We start from the raw sequence: 17,979 nt of genomic DNA, 5'->3' as shown, positions 1-17,979 counted from the left end.
CGCTACATTACTTGACTTTTTTTAGTGATAATTTGATTCCTCGAGATATTTGATCGGTAACGACAGAGTTTTCTATTACATTATTTTTTTCGTTTGATAGAGGTGTTTTAAAGATTTCATTATCAAAGTTCAAAAACCAACTTTTTATTACGAATTAATGGCAATTTGAAGTAAGGATGTTCTTAAAATTGATGAACAAGATTTTGTTGTTTGATTTAGAAAGAGAAGTTCTTCCAATGTTCCAACCTAACAATTAAAAATAGAATTTTTTCCCCCTCAATTTTTCTCCTGTCTTAAAAGAAAAATTTTAAAAAAATCATCAATTTATTCCTTATCCGCAGGAGCCATGACAGACGAGAACAGCACATAAAATTCACAATGGATTCTATTATCAATTTCATTTTCATCTATACAATCCTTTTCCTATACAAATTTTCGTTAAAAAATATTGACTCTAATTTTTTTCACTCATTTCACATATTATGAAATTATATCACTATAGGTAAGTAGTAAGAACGTAGAAAAACCCTGTCATAATGGTTGACGAACCCTCCATTGTTATTGTCAAAATACAAGTGAACGATACAGAACCCCTCAAGCTTAATTCTTGAATATCACCGCTATTATCTCTGATAAAAATAACTTTAAAAAAAATTGATAAGGAGGAGTTGACCAAGGAGTAATTTATATAATCTGTGGACATTGTATTTATGATACTTCCATTGTCAACATGCTAAAATCCAAAAACAGGGAGGTTGCAACATATATTATATACCCCATGCTCATCTGGCTAAAACACTCGTGAACAGTTCAACTACAAGCTACATCTACTTGAATTGAGTGTAAATGCATATAATAACTCCATGTCTTCCAACATGAGTACGGTTTTTCCAGAGGGGATTGTCTAGACTATTCGTAGTCATCCTCAAAGTCTTACAAACCATTTAAGCAAAAATACAAACTTGCAAGAGAAAAAGGACTCCCAGATCCTTTATGATCAGTTTAATATTGTGCCTTAAACACAAATGGACAATAAATCAGGTGATATTTTTCACTAACCTTTTTCTTATTTCCTTGTATGGAAAAATACTTCTTTATTGACTAAAAATATCTGATCACAATATTGCCCAGTTATATTATATATTTAGTACCAGACCTGTTGATTTTATGTGCTTGTAGGTTTTGGAGCTGTTCAAAACAATTGAGAGCGATTTTCCTTAGATTTTGGATTCATCAAATGAAAGTGCAACAAGTGAAAAGTAGGAGTATATCTATCCTCAATTTTGAAACTGGTTACAAAATACTTTAATTCAAGTCAAAGATAAGTACACCATCACTTTTCACTAAACACACTTCTTTACATGAAAGGATTCAAGTCCAAACCAAAACCCTTGTTTATAAAATTAACATAGTGACAACAATACTGTCAGGACAACTTGGCATGTGATAGTGATACAGCAGAAGTGATAATGAAAGTTGGTTTCCAAAATAAGGCAATAAATGTAACAAAAATAAGAGATTAATTACTCCCCTTGATAAACCTGGCATAATTACATTCATTATCACTTCTACTTGTATCCAAGATAAAAATACAAAGTGATGATTATTTTACCTAAAGAGAAAAGTTAAATAAAATCTAAATACTATTTCTGTGAGGGTGGGCGTTGCAAGAAGCCTTTAGCTATAAGGCTCTCTGCTGCTTCTCTTACGGCATCTTCAACTGGTGTGAAGACAAGGCCCAAGTCTATTAGTCTCTTTGCTGCATCTTTACATGGTGTCAGACCAGGTTGTGTTTCTTCTGGGAAACTGCAGGTAGTTCTTAGTTACTCAGAGAGTTTGGCAGCCTTTTATGTAAACAAATCTTAAATATGAATTTTAATTTATTTAATTTAGAAAACCTATCTGGTTTTATATAAATCTGTTAGAAACATTAGCAGACTAAATAGAAAAAATAACTTTATTTTATTCCAAAAGATGAATGCATGGTTTACAGTAATGATCCAGCAAACCTTTATACATCAATCCCCAGATATCAGCTATAAATCTGTTGGGAACCTTAGCTGTACTAGAAAGAAAAAATAACTTTATTTTAGTTCAAAAGATGAATACAACTATTCTTAATTGCCCTAAAAATTTAAGATTTGTGACAAAGCATGTCATAGGCTCATAGCATTACTTTTCTCTAATATATTCAGCAACCTACTGTATGGGGAGTTGAATCTAATCTGAAGTCTCCCAGACAACGGGATGTTCATATCATCAATGGAAAAGTCCAAAGATCCGAGGTTAACTACAATACTATTCTCACATTCACATGCCATCTTCCTACCATATCCCTATATCATAACTGTTTTTGAGCATTTTCTTTAAATCCACCCATCTAAACTTCTCCACAAACTACACTATGCATGAATGACACAAAAGAGAAGCATATAGTTGACGAAACACAGCACCAGTAAAGCACCACTATAAAGTACATAAACCATATAGACCAAATAGAATTGCAAAGGATTTAGCCCCTAGATGTAAAACTGTATCAAGTAAGAAAACAAGAAGATTCTCACGCAATAAACCAATTAGAAATCATCCGAGTATTACAAAAGTCAACAATCTTATCCGATAGGTTCCAGTCTAGAAAACCTTTACCATGTTAGTACATTGACCACATTCTAAATAAATTCAAATCAATAATACTCATCATAGTCCACTTTCTCTTCCATTTCACTTTCACCTCAATTTTCTTCCTATAACTCTCTTCTTTTTCCATCACATCATCGATCATTCCTATTACTTTCTGTCTATATTTTTCTTCTCTACCTCTCTCATATTTCCATCTCCGTCCACCCAAAAAATGGGGGTAACGAATATCCTTACTCAATTCAAATAAGAATCCCACTCTTATTTGAATTAAAGTTTCTCTCTAATTTAATAAATAAATTTTTCACACTATCATTCAATCACGACGTGTCATCTGACCGATGAGCTCATGGATCAACTAGTAACAGCCTGTACTAACTTTGACCAATAGTCTCAAGATCGAGTCCTAATATGCAGTTGTAGCTGTATAGTGGTCATTTCCAACTCAAACAGAATTGTCTCCTATGGAGCATACTTCTAGTTTATACCAAAAAATTCACGGCGCGTCATGTATGACAAGTTTGTTTTATTCTACAACAAAGATAAGTTTGTTGACTTCTATGACAAGCTATTTGACTTGTATAACAACAGCCTTACCAATTATGTCAGAATATGATTTCTGATTGGTTGAAGGTATAAAATTATTCACATTCTCTTGATATGGCTATGAAACAGTAAATTGAGAAGAAAAGGAGCAAAGAAGCAAACCTGTGAATAGGGAATTCAGGGTACAAGTGAGAGACAAGTGAAGCAAAAGTAGAAAACTGGAAGATACCATTGGTGCAAAGATATCTACCAGAAGCAGTTGGCGATTGATAGAGCAACAGATGAGCCTTGGCAACGTCCCTAACATGCACCACGCCCAGCCAGTGATACTCCTGCGTCTCCCTCGACCCCATCATCAGCCTCTGCAGCACAACGGAGCTCGCGTTCAGCCCCGCCTGCAGCAGCGGGCCCAGACACGTCGCCGGCAGCACCGCCACCACCTCCACGCCCTCGAACCCCCACGCCGCCCGCTCCGCCTCCGTCTTCGCCACCGGGTACCACTTCCCGCGCGCCCGGCAGTACTCCACGTCCGTCCACGACGCCTCGTCCGGCGGCCTTCCCGCCGGCCACCCGGGGTTCGGCACCATCGCGGAGATCGAGGAAGTGAGCACCACGCGCCGCACGCCCGAGCGCCGCGCCGCCTCGAGGACGTTTAGGGTTCCGCGCACGGCGGGCTCGAGGAGGTCCTTGTGCGGGTCGGCGGGGTCGTCGAGCGTGCAGGGGGAGGCCACGTGGAAGACGCCGGAGCAGCCGGCGACGGCAAGGGAGAGGGCGGCGAGGTCGAGGAGGTCGGCGTGGAAGACGGTGAGGCGGGAGGAGGCGTCCGGGCGGAGGGAGAAGAGGTGGGAGAAGTCGGAGCCGGGGAAGATGGCGGCGTGGATGGCGTAGCGTGGGTTAGTGCTCTCCAAGAGGGTTCGGACGAGCCATGAACCGATGAAGCCGTTGGCGCCTGTTACGCACACCACCTCATCAGAGTTAGGGTTTCGGTTAGCCATGGAAATGGTTTTCTCTATCGCCGGTGCTGTGAACTGTGAAGAAGCCACCGCTACGAACTCCACCACTTTCTATATTTTCTTCTTACTTTAAATATGTTTTTAATCTTTAAGATAAATTTATTTTTATTTTTTAAATTTAAAATTATTATTTTTAATTTTTATAATTTTTAAAATTTTATTTTATTTAGTTTCTCAAATTACGATAACATATCTGAAAATAACAAATTAAGACAATTATGCGATATCAATTGAATTTAATGTGATATTTTCAATAACAGTAATACCAATACATAAATTTTATATAATAATATTTAATAAATTTCTTAATAAAATTTAAAATAAGTGTACTGGAAGGATCCTATCGGCCACGTGGACCGGCACGTCATGTCCTATCAGATATTGACGCAGTTCAGGTAACATTTCGGCTCGGCCACGTGAATCGGCTACGCGGACCGGCATGTCATGTACTATCAGATGACACTGCTCGAATAGCACTTCGATCCGACAGGGGGCTAAGAACTGTGCTCTTCCCATATCGGTTCGGCCAGAAGCCGAGAGAGGACATTTCGGCCGTGTTGTCTCGGCTCGGCCAAAAGTCAGCATCGAATAATTAGAACGACGATTATGATTAGCAAGGATAAGTACATGATTAAGACATAATCAGCCGATTAACATCGTATTACCTAATTTGGTAAATGTCAGAGAAGGCCCACCATGCTCAGGCCCATGTCAGGTATTATAAATAGGTCACACGTAACGAGGTATGTCACTGTTCATTTTATCCTAGAAAATCGTGTCTGTCCTGACTTGAGCGTCGGAGTGCCTTTTGCAGGTACTTCCCCCCTCTGAAGAATCCACTTGGAGCTCCCGTTCGGCCCTCTCACACCCCAGAAGATTACGAGTGTACCCTTAGACAGGTACATTTTGGCGCCCACCGTGGGGCCGAACCGACAGCTTTTGAAGAAGACGAACTAGGTACTATTTCGAAGAGACATAATGGCAAAGACGAGGAAAACACAAGCTGAAGACTACCGATCTGAAGACGAGCATCAATCTGAAGCGGATACTGCCGAGACGCTTGACGAGACCAGCATGGCCGAGATGGTACGACAACTTAAGGAGGAAATGGCCACCATGAAGCAGCAGCGAGAGAAGGACGTTCGCGAGATGGCCACCTTGAGGGAAGAGAACGCCGCCTTGAAAAATCAAAAAGATCCCACATGGAAACCCTCTGAGCCGACTCACACCCAGGGGTCGTTCCACTCGCTAGGACATATTTCTTTCCCTCACACGTCAACTATTGCCCCGGGGAACCACGCCTCGGCTGCTCAGGTAACCGGCTGACCCGCGTACGTTCCGACAACCGGAGCACACTGACACCCTTTCACCTCAAACATTATGCAATCCTCCCTTCTCGACCATTGGAAGTCCCTCCCGATAGATAAGTACGACGGGACCACCGACCCTGACGAGCACGTCGACATTTTTCTTACCCAAGTCACTCTCAGCACCACCGACGACGCTGCCCTATGCCGTATCTTCCCAACATCCTTGAAGGGAAGAGCATTGAGCTGGTTTACTCGCCTCCCGGCCAACACGATCGACTCTTTCAACACCCTCGCATCCCAGTTCACCATCCAGTTTGCCACCATCCGACCCCACCATCCGACCCCACCATCTGACCTCCCTCGCACTGGTGAGCATAAGACAAGAAAAGAAGAAATCCCTTCGGACCTTCATGAGCTGATTCAACAAAGCGGCTCTCAAAATCCGAGACCTCAACCTGACCGTCACCCTTCATCATTTGACTACAGCTTTGAAGCCGGGACCATTTGCTAACAGCATCTGCAAGAAAGCCCCGTCTGACATGGACGACTTGAGACGCCGTGCCGACAAATACATGCAGATGGAGGAACTCGCGGAATTTCGCAACCAGGCCAGGGCGGAGGTAGCGGCCAAGGTCGAGAAGCCGGCCGAAAGCTCTTACCGTAACCGTCCCAAGGACCTCGTTCCAAGAGATAAGCCCGTGCGAGGACCGAGGTACTCCCATTATACCCCGCTGAATACTAGCCGATCGGCTGTCTTGGACCAAGCACTTGCCTCGAAAGTCCTGGCAGTGCCGAAGAGGGCTGCAACTCCTCCTCGTGCCGATACTACCAAGTCTTGCAAGTATCATCGTAACAGGGGCCACTCGACTGACGAGTGTGCGGCCTTGAAGGACAAAATTGAGGACTTAATCAAACAAGGTCAGCTTCAACGTTTTATCGACCGACCTCGTTCTCCTAGATACGATGACCGACGACATCGTAGGGATCAGCCTGATCAAGACAGGTCCGACAGGCGCCCCTACAGGGAACGAAGCCGATCAAGGGGCCGGAAGGAAGACGATCCGACACCCCAGCCCCAAAGAGTCATCAACACCATTGCCGGTGGATTCGCAGGCGGTGGTTCTACCTCTTCGGCACAAAAGAGACACCTCTGAGCCGTCCGAGTTGTGCACACAGTTGAACGCACTCAACGAAGGATGTCGGCCATCACGTTCACTGAGGCCGACTTTAAAGGCATCGATCCCGATCAGGATGACCCCATGGTTATCAGCGTTGAGATCCACAACTGTATTGTTCGAAAGACGTTGGTCGATCAAGGAAGCTCGGCCGATATCCTCTACTGGAACACCTTCAAACAGCTCGGCATCCCAAAGGCCGAGTTGATTCCTTACAATGAGCCGTTGGTTGGATTCTCCGGTGAACGTGTCCAAACCAAAGGATACATCAAGTTATCCACTCGCTTCTGCTTCGATGGAGCCGATGCTCGAGACATCCCGATAAAATACGTGGTTGTGCATGCCAACACGTCATACAATATCCTTCTCGGAAGACCCTCCCTCAACAAGTTGGGTGCGATCGTGTCAACCCCACACCTAGCCATGAAATTCCCTTCCGAATCGGGTCGGATCATTACCATCCATGCCGATCAAAAAGCGGCTAGGGAGTGTTATTTCGCTAGCCTTCGGTTACCTCGGCTTGAAACGGCCGATTCGCGTGGAGTGAAACGAGTGCACACAGTGGCCCAAGAACTTGATACAATTGTGGACTTCGACCCTCGAATGGAACAGGACGAGAGGGTCGAACCAATTGAAGACCGACATCCTATTGTCATCGGGCCGACCGACCTACACGTGACCTACCTGGGCGCCAATTTGTCCGCGATGGAAAGGCGCGAAATCGGACAAGTCCTTAGGAAAAACAAAGATCTGTTCGCATGGCGGCCGGCCGATATGCCAGGTATCGACCCCAATTTCTTATGCCATAAGCTCTCGGTTTGCCGAGAGGCGAAACCAATCGCCCAACGAAAGAGGAAAACGGGGGAAGAGAGGAAAAAAGCAATAGAAGGCGAGGTCTCTAAACTCCTAGATGCGGGGTTTATCCGAGAAGTCCACTACACTACATGGTTGGCCAATGTGGTGATGGTAAAAAAGCCAAACGGCAAGTGGCGGATGTGCACAGATTACACTAACCTGAACAAGGCATGTCCGAAAGACGCTTACCCTCTGCCGAACATCGACCGACTCGTCGACGGGGCGGCTGGCCACAAATTTTTGTCATTCCTCGACGCTTATTCCGGATATAACCAGATCCGAATGCACCCCCGAGACGAGGACAAGACGGCGTTTGTCACTGAATCAGCCAACTACTGTTACCAAGTGATGCCGTTCGGACTAAAAAATGCTGGAGCCACCTACTAGAGACTCATGGACAGGATCTTTCATGAACAAATAGGCACAAGCATGGAGGTATACATAGACGACATGGTTGTGAAGTCGGCTGATCTTTCTTCTCACGAAGTCGACCTGGCCGATGTCTTTCAAGCACTACGGAGGCATCAGATGCGCCTTAATCCGGACAAATGTGTATTCGGCGTCTCAGGCGGCAAGTTCCTGGGTTTCATGTTATCAAGCCGAGGCATTGAAGCCAACCCGGACAAGTGCCAAGCTATTATCGATATGAGAAGCCCGTCAAATTTAAAAGAGGTTCAAAAATTAGCAGGTCAGCTAACAGTATTGTCTCGTTTCCTGCCATGCATGGCTGGAACCTCCAAACCGATTCTAGGTCTTCTGAAAAAGGCGAACCGATTTCAATGGACCGACGAGTGCAAAGCTTCTTCTCAGCTCTTCAAGGAACGGCTTGGTACCCCACCTGTGCTGGTCAAGCCGACACCCGGCCGGGAGGTGGTCATATACTTGGCGGTAACAAGAAGACCAACAGCAACCCATATACTTCATAAGTCGAGTGCTTCAAGATGTCGAACGCCAATACCAACTCTTGGAAAAGGTAGCGCTAGGACTCATATATGCTGCTAGGCGCCTTCGACAGTACTTTCAGAGTCACACAGTGGTGGTCCGAACCGATTGCCCACTCGCTAAAAAATTCACGGCGCGTCATGTATGACATGGTCAATCGAACTATCCGAGTTCGATATCCATTTCGAACCTCGAGGAGTCATCAAATCACAGAACCTAGCTGACTTCATCAAGGAATTGTCACCACTCGGCCATTTTGAAGACACCACTTGGACAATGCACGTGGACGGCTCCTCCAACGACCAAGGTAGTGGAGCCGGGATCATCTTGGAGAGTCCGTCCGGCATCACCTTGGAACAATCATTACGTTTCGGCTTCCGGGCGTCCAATAACCAGGCCGAATACGAAGCCTTATTGGCCAGGATGAGATTGGCATCTGAGATAGGAGTTACAAAAATCACATGTTGGACCGACTCAAAGGTTGTCACCGAGCAGGTGAACGACAATTTTCAAGTCAAGGATGCCAATTTGCTTAAATATTACCATCTCTTCCGAGGGATGAGCAACCAATTTCAAGAAATACAAGTTAAACACACGCCGCGTGGGAGTAACGAGAGAGCCGACCAGTTGGCTCGGCTAGCAAGTAGCCGCAAGCCGGGACAGCTTCGGTCCACAATACATCCAGAGTTGCCCACCCCAAGCGTCCGACAAGATTGCCTGCCGGTAGATGAAGCCCCGCAAACATGGATGACCAGTATCTGGAACTTCATAACTAACGGCTCGGAACCAGCTGATCCGATTAAGGCCAAGAAAATCCGAACCCAAGCGGCACGATACTCTGTGGTGGCAGGAGAGTTGTATCGGCGAGGGTTCTCCACACCCTTATTGAAATGCCTTGACCAGCAGCAAGCCGACTATGTCATGCGAGAAGTTCACGAAGGAATCTGTGGATCCCACTCAGGAGGAAGGACGTTAGCTGCCAAGGTATTGAGGGCCGGCTACTATTGGCCGACCCTTAAAACCGATTGCACCGAATATGTGAAGAAATGCAAGCAATGCCAACAACACGGCAACCTAATACACGCCTCGGCCGAGCAGCTTCACACGGTTAGCGCCCCTTGTCCGTTTGCCTTATGGGGCATTGACATTCTCGGCCCTTTCCCACTCGCCAAGGGTCAGTGCAAGTTCCTAGTAGTAGTCGTTGATTACTTTACCAAGTGGATCGAAGTCGAGCTGCTTGCCACCATCACGGCCGCCAATGTCCAAAAATTTGTATGGAAGAACATCATCACCCAGTTCGGCATCCCATACGCAATCATTTCCGACAATGGGCTTCAGTTCACAGATAAAAAATTCAATACCTTCTTGGAGAACCTCGGCATCCGGCACAGATTCACATCCGTCGAACACCCCCAGTCCAATGGTCAAGCCGAAGCAGCCAACAAGGTGGTCCTCTCCGAATTGAAAAAGCGCCTCGGCTCGGCCAAAGGATCCTGGGCTGAAGAACTTCCCGAAGTTCTCTGGGCATACAGGTGCACGCCCCAATCAAGCACAAGAGAAACTCCGTTCCGGTTGGCATACGGCACAGATGCCATGATACCAGTCGAAGTGGGCGAACCCTCGTTCCGACGCACACATTTTCATGAAGAGTCCAACGATGGCGCAATTCGAGCCGAATTGGATGTTGTTGATGAGGTCCGAGATAGATCCCAAATCATAGCCGAAGCGTGCAAACAAAGAATGTCTCGACGGTTTAACTCCAAATTAAAACCACGAAATTTCCGGGAAGGTGATCTCGTTTGGAGGGCATCCGGTTCGGCACGACGCAACCCGAGTGAAGGAAAGTTAGCGGCAAATTGGGACGGCCCCTTCCGTGTCCGACACGCCCTCCAAAACGGCGCGTACAAGTTGGAAGAATTATCCGGCAAGGTCATTCCTCGGACATGGAACTCCACCCATCTCAAGACCTATTACAGTTAGAATTTCACTCTTGTAAATGTCTTATGGTGCACTCTTTTCCTTGAACCGGTCTTTTTTCCTCTTAAAAAATTGTGATGAAGTTTTTGGCCGGCAAGGTTTTTAACGAGGCATCCAATCATCAATAACAATACAATTCAGATATTTATGTCTTGATTTATATTTCCGCAAAATTTACAAGTCTTCTCTCCCGAGACGTCTCTCGGCCAAGGATGTGGCTTTCACTTCAAACTACAAGTCTTCCCTCCCGAGATGTCTCTCGGCCAAGGACGTGGCTTTCATTACAAGTCTTCCCTCCCGAGACGTCTCTCGGCCAAGGATGTGGCTTTCACTTCAAACTACAAGTCTTCCCTCCCGAGATGTCTCTCGGCCAAGGATGTGACTTCAAACTATAAGTCTTCCCTTCCGAGATGTCTCTCGGCCAAGGATGTGACTTCAAATTACAAGTCTTCCCTCCCGAGACGTCCATCGGCCAAGGATGTGACTTCTACAAGCAATCCCTCCCGAGAAGTCCTCTTGGTTAAAGGTATGACTATTTCAAGTCTTCCACGCGTTAAATACAAATTAAACTACATTCGGCAAATTAGTTATATCGACGTTTGGTCAGAAACACTTTGATAAAAGGAGTAAATTGCATTAAAAAGACACAAGGGCTCTAACGGCCCAGAATTACAAGAAACTAACAGGGCACTATCGGCCCCAGCATACAAATTTATAAAATCACCCTAAGCCTGTGCCTCGGGCTCCCCTTGGATTGAAGGCTCCTGCTCGGCCACTTCCTCCTGCACATGGCCGCCTCCACTCGGTTCGGCCTCATGACGAACAGGAACTTCAGTGTCCGGCTGCTCATTCGGCGGGATTTGGGTCAAATTGACATATTTCCCCCGATAGAAGTCCATGGTCATATCAAATTGAAAGTCCAGAGGCAAACTCCCAAAATGTCGGGCTTGCCGAGTCGCTTGGGCGAAGCAGGCTTCATGCTGAGAAAGAACCTTGCTCCTGGCCCTCTCCTGGTATGCACCGAAGTCCTTCTTCTCGGCTTCTAGCGCCTTTAGCAATGTAGCGGACTTCTCAGCCTCGGCCTTCATAAGATTCTCCAATCGTTGAACCTTCAAGGTCAGGTCATCATTCTGACGACTCCGACGGTCCAGCTCCGCTTCACATTTCTTACCATGCCCTTGTGCCTCAGATAAAGCCGCCAAGGTTTCCTGCATGGACTTTTCCGACTCAGCCAGCTGTCGGCGCAGCCCATCGGCCTCGGTGTTCGGTTGCATCATAATACTTTGAGCCAAAGCCAGGGCCCGAGCTTGCAACTCGCAGAAAAAAGTCCACTTATGGGACGAAGTCATCTGCCCCAGTACGGATTGCCCCATCTCTAAAGTCAGATCCTAACTCAAGTAATCTTGGGCACTGACATTCGAGGCCAAGAAGCTGGGACTCACAAGCCCCTGAGGGGCCACAAGAGCGGGCAGCCTTTGTTGTTTTTGTCGGCGCGCCTCGGCCTCGGCCTCAGCCCTTCTTTTGTTCTTCACCCTTTGGGCATCCTGGTTGCTCTTCTCCCTCGGTCGCGGTTGAGGCCGAGCCGTCTCACGGGCCGGAGCCCGGTCCTCCCCATGTGGAGCCGATTGCTTTACAACTCGGCTTTGGATCAGGGCACGAATATCCAACTCGTCGTTGTAGTTCGCCAAGATACCTGCACAAACACTAGTCAAAATCAATGGCAACGCAGGAATTTAAATAAAGGACAAACATTATACCAATTAAATCATCAACAGGCTGGGCTGATTTCACGAGACGAACAAGATCTCGGCACGGCAACGGCCGTGGCAGCTTCTCCAACACTTCCAAGTCAGCTTTCTCCTCAGTAGACATCTTGGACTTCGACACCACGTCATATTTTCTCAGCGACCGAGTCCAATATAAAGGAAACAAGGCATTCCCTGCACCATCAAAAAAATACTTGTTGCCGTTTTCTGGCCGAATCATCACCTTAAAGAATCCCACTTTGAATCCTTTATAGGAGGTCGTAAACGGCTGAAGTAAACAATGCTCCGCCCGAACCAACGACAGCCATTTCGCCTTCTTCGTAGGCCGACACGAGTAAAAATACAAGAACAAATGGGGAGTCGGCTCGATACCGAGTGTCAGACACAATTGCCGAAACCCTTGCATCGCGGCCCAGCTGGTTCGGATGTAACTGGGTCGACGCAACATTGAGCAAACGGAGCACACCCATAAAAAACTTATCAAAAGGAAGAGTCACCCCCAAATCACGAAACAAGTAGTCATACACAAAAAAGAAATGGTATCTACACTTCCCTCGGCCAAGAAAAACAAAATCCGATTCCCATGACCCATCGTTCCGGCACGAGTCGAAAAAGAATCCAGATGGCACTTCACGCTCTGGAAGCGTAACAAAATTTTCCGTGTCGAACAGCAAAGCGATTGAACTCTTGTCAGTATACCGAGAAAATACACTGCCCACCTCCTCATGAACCCATCTATAGCCAGGGACTTCTATAGGGTCAAACTGACGCGAAGTCGAACCGACTCGGCGAGTACTCGGTCGGCCCTCGGTCACCTCGAGAGAAGAAGCCTCCTCCATACTTCGCGACTGCTCGAACCCCTCAACAATTTCTACGCTAACCGACCTCTGCGTTGCCGAATCTGAGACTCTTGGGTGAGAAGACCCACGCGAACCCGTATCAGCAGAGGTATCCCTATTATTCCCAGTCGAGCCAGCTTTTGAAACCCTATCTTCTACATCTATATTTAACTCAGCCATTGAAACGTACCTTAATCGGAAGTCGGCCTCAGTCGAAAACTTGCACTCAAGGTTGATCTCTACGTCGGCTCGGAGCAATCGCACGCTATAGTTAAGTGAACACACAAGGATTTGGTCCCCACCACCCCTATTTATAGTGTTTTCGAAATACGAATGATAACCGCTACTCCTTCAGGGACCGTCAGATCAATATGATCCAATGATCCACGGGATCCAACTTTTCAATTCCCTCTCATCATTACTTTACCGTTACCAACCCAACGGTTATAACCCCTCACCTTCCCACGATAATGTCCCACGATTAATGCTTAACGGTTATAACCCCTCACCTTCCCACGATAATGTCCCACGATTAATGCTTAACGGTTATAACCTCTCACCTTCCCACGATTAATGCGTAACGGTTATAACCCCCACTTTCCCACATTCATGTCCCACGATTAATGCTCGACGGTTACAATTCCCCACTCCACCTCAACCGTCACAAAATGTAAAGTCCATTTTACCCTTTACGTCCTTGCACTCCTCAAGGCTGGGGGGCTTGTGTACCGAAAGGACCCTATCGGCCACATGGATCGGCCACGTCATGTCCTATCAGATATTGACGCAGCTCAGGTAACATTTCGGCTCGGCCATGTGAATCGGCTACGTGGACCGGCATGTCATGTACTATCAGATGACACTGCTCGAATACCACTTCGGTCCGACAGGGGGCTAAGAACTGTGCTCTTCCCCTATCGGCTCGGCCATAAGCCGAGAGAGGACGTTTCGGCCGTGTTGTCTCGGCTCGGCCAAAAGTCAGCATCGAATAATTAGAACGACGATTATGATTAGCAAGGATAAGTACATGATTAAGACATAATCAGCCGATTAACATCGTATTACCTAATTTGGTAAATGTCAGAGAAGGCCCACCATGCTTAGGCCCATGTCAGGTATTATAAATAGGTCACACGTAACGAGGTATGTCACTGTTCATTTTACCCTAAAAAATCGTGTCTGTCCTGACTTGAGCGTCGGAGTGTCTTTTGCAGGTATCTCCCCCCTCTGAAGAATCCACTTGGAGCTCCCGTTCGGCCCTCTTACACCCCAGAAGATTACGAGTGTACCCTCAGACAGGTACAATAAGGATTAAAATAAGTATCAACTTTAAATTTAAAAATAAAAAATAAATTTATATTAAATTTAAAAGACTAAAAACATATTTAAGTTTTTTTTATTAGAACCTATTATTAACAAAACGTAAATAACTATAATTTTTTTAAATATAATTAACACGTATTATTAACACTAAAATCTAACTTGTATCCACTATTTTAAAATTAAGCTACTTTTGCTCGTTAACTATTTACTATTTTATAAATTATATAATTATTGATTATCTTAAAATATTATGTAATTTAGAATTAAAAAATCAAATAAACACTTTTTTATTGTTTTTTGTCATTCTCTTTTTTTTTTCTTTCTTTTTAACTCGATTTTGTTATATTCAAAAAAATAGTTGTATGAAAAAGGAAAAAAAAACATTGATGGATGATTGAAAAAAAACTCACATTTTCTTTTTTTTTTTCTAAACTCATATCTTTAATTAAAAAAATTCTAAAGTTTAAGTTACAAAATTATTTTTTTATTGCTTATGACAAACAAAAATGAAGTTATTGTTAGACAAATGTTTGTTTCAAATTGACGGGAAAATTATTTTCAAGAATTCAAATAATAAAAAAATGGAGCATTCATCTTTGTGCTCAAACAATGTGGAATACTAAGAAAATTTTAAATTTTTACTTACTTAAAAGAGAAAAAGAACTATGATTTATATATTATAAATTAATTATCACAAAATTTATTATAAATATTAATTATTTTATAATATATGATTTATATGATTATTAAATTTATTTATTTATTTTATTGTTAATATTTAAACTTATATAAATGTAACATGTATCATTCAAACCTTTAAGAATATTACACGTATCATTTAAACATTTGATAACATAATATATATCATCTGAAGTTTTATAAATGTGGTATATATCATCTGGATATATTTTGTATTAGTAAATATATTTATATATGAATATAATATAATTGTCATTATTTCTTAGATAAATATGATTGCTGATCAAATGTTTCTTTAAATAATCTGTTTATCCACCCTATAAAAAAGTGTAAATGGGTGTTTCCTCTTTTGTTTAGGAACCCTTTTTATAACTTTTGATCAAGTTTTCAAAATATAAAAATCTTAATTAAATTATTTACTTATATTTTTTTGTGATTTAGCTTCTTTGTATTAAAATTTTGTTTACATTTCATCCATATGAATCAAATTTTAATAACTTAATATACTTAATATTATTATTCAAGTATGATGATATAATAATAATTTTTAATTTTAGGAATTAAATTAGAAAAAAATAATTCTTCTAACAAACTTTTATCGAAAAAAATTATAAAATATTATATTTTAAAAATAACTCTTCAAAACACCTTTCTCCCCTCCCTTTCCATCTCTCTCCCCTTTTATTTATATATATATATATATATATATATATATATATATATATATATATATATATATATGACTTTATTACAATTCGACTAAAGAGTTCATTATTAAACAATGTATTAAATTTTATTTATTTATTTTTATTTTAACTTTTAATTTTAATTCATTTGTAAGAAAATACAAAAAAAATATTCTTAAATATAGAAAATATAATTTGTTTATCATGACGAGTTAAAATAATAAAAAACACATAATTTTTATAAATAAAAATAACATTGTAATAACTAATTTTATGTTTAAAATGGATAATTAAAGGTAGCATTCCTCGCATAGTAGATAAACTTATAATAAAAAAATTATTAAAATATAAACCATAACAAAATATCTTTTTATACTTTAATATATTCAAATAGTTTATCTTATATGTGAGTTGTTATTGTAACAATAAAATCTTATATGTGAGTTGTTATTGTAACAACAAAATCTTATATGTAAGTTGTTGTTATAACAACAAATTATTGTTATATAAAATATGGTCACCCTATGTATTCAAACTAGAATCATGTCTTCATCGAAGGAATTTGTGTTCCACTCCTCTAAACTTCTATTGCATGGAGCTTTCTAAACCTTTACTGAATGGAGCTTGGAGGAGTAGAACACAATTTTCTTCCATGTAGCCTCTATAACTCTGAATTGAAGACATAGTTGTCAAACCGAAATCCTTAATTCTCCTATTCATTTATCAATCCAACAATACATTCTTTACTTTTGTCTCCGTCAATAGTCCTCATGACATCTTGTGCACTAAAGAATAATGGTTTGTATATTATAAATGCTAATTATCACAAAAGATATTATAATTTTTAATTATTTTATAATATATTGTTTATATGATTATTATATCTATTTATTTATTTTACTGTTAATATTTAAGCTTCTATGAATGTGCCACGTATCATCTGAACCTTTATGAATGTTACATATATCATTTGAACATCTAAGATCTTGATACATATCATCCAAATTTTTATAAATGTGATATGTGTCTTCCGAATATATTGTGTATTAGTAAATGTATTTATAAATGAATATGATATAATTTTTATTATTTCTTAGACAAATATAATTGTTGTTCACATGTTTCTGAGTAATCTGTTTGTCCACCCTATAAAGGTGTCTAAATTGGTGTTTTCTCATTTTGTTCATGAATTCTTTTTATAATTTTTAATTAAGATTTTAAAATAAATTTTTTTAATTAAATTCTTCCTTTATATTTTGTTTGATTTATCTTTTTGTATTAAAAATTTGTTTACATTTCATAAAATTTTACAAAATATTTATTATATTTACAAATTTATTTAACTACATTGTAGTGTTATATCATCATCCATATGAATCAAATTTTAGTAATAACTTAATATGATTGTTCAAATATGATGATATAATAATAATTTTTAATTTTAAGAACTAAATTAGAAAAAAAAAATTCTTCTAAAAAGATTTTATGAAAGAAAATTCATAAGATATTATATTTTAAAAATAACTCTTCAAAACACCTCTCTCCCCCTCCCCCATCTCTCTCTATATATAAAAGACTTTATTGCAATTTTACTAAAAGGTTCATTATTAAATAATGTATTAAATTTTATTTGTTTATTTTTATTTTAACTTTTAATTTTAATTCATTTGTAAGAAAACACGTAAAAGAAATTTAAATATAGCAAATATAATTTGTTTTATCATGATGAGTTAAAATAATAAGAAACACATAATGTTTTATAAATAAAAATAATATTGTAAAAACTAATTTTGTGTTTGAAATAGATAATTAAAGGTAGCATTCCTCACATCATTAGCATGGTGGATAAACTTATTATTAATAAATTAATTTTTTTGTTAAAAGATAAATCATAACAAAATATCTTTTTGTACTTTAATATATTCAAATAGTTTATCTTATATGTGAGTTGTTATTGTAACAACAAAATATTATATGTAAGTTGTTATTATAACAACAAATTATTGTTATATAAATATGGCACCCTGTGTGTTCAAACTAGAATCATGTCTTCATGGTAGGAATTTGTGTTCCACTCCTCTAAACTTCTATTGCATAAGACTTTTTAAACCTCTACTGAATGGAGCTTGGAGGAGTAGAACACAATTTTCTTCCATGTAGCCTCTATAACTTTGAATTGAGGACATCTTTTTCGGACAGAAATCTTTAATT

The 17,979-nt window shown here is 41.1% G+C and overlaps 2 protein-coding genes across 3 annotated transcripts; one reads left to right on the top strand and one right to left on the bottom strand.

Moving 5' to 3' along the window:
* Positions 1-1,370: 1,370 nt before the first annotated feature.
* Positions 1,371-4,262, bottom strand: LOC109804525 (NAD(P)-binding Rossmann-fold superfamily protein). Of its 2 annotated transcripts, none has more exons than XM_020366371.3 (2): positions 3,346-4,260; positions 1,371-1,806 (listed from the first exon to the last, which is right to left on the bottom strand). In XM_020366371.3, exons 1-2 carry the CDS (start codon positions 4,176-4,178, stop codon positions 1,644-1,646), a joined length of 996 nt encoding a protein of 331 aa, XP_020221960.2. In that variant the 5' UTR covers positions 4,179-4,260; the 3' UTR covers positions 1,371-1,643. The 2 variants fall into 2 exon arrangements, with proteins under 2 accessions (XP_020221960.2, XP_082920231.1); XM_083064105.1 differs by having other exon boundaries at positions 1,756-1,806; positions 3,235-4,262.
* A 3,667-nt stretch (positions 4,263-7,929) lies between these two features.
* LOC145955863 (putative mitochondrial protein AtMg00860) lies at positions 7,930-8,538 on the top strand. Its single transcript, XM_083071175.1, has one exon. The coding sequence runs from the start codon at positions 7,930-7,932 to the stop codon at positions 8,536-8,538; it is 609 nt and encodes a 202-aa protein (XP_082927301.1).
* The last annotated feature ends 9,441 nt before the right edge of the window (positions 8,539-17,979 follow it).

The sequence above is a fragment of the Cajanus cajan genome, chromosome 1 (assembly GCF_000230855.2).
Source record: "Cajanus cajan strain Asha chromosome 1, NIPB_CcT2T_4, whole genome shotgun sequence".
NCBI classification, from domain to species: Eukaryota; Viridiplantae; Streptophyta; class Magnoliopsida; order Fabales; family Fabaceae; genus Cajanus; species Cajanus cajan.
This window is presented reverse-complemented; position numbering and strand designations above follow the sequence as displayed.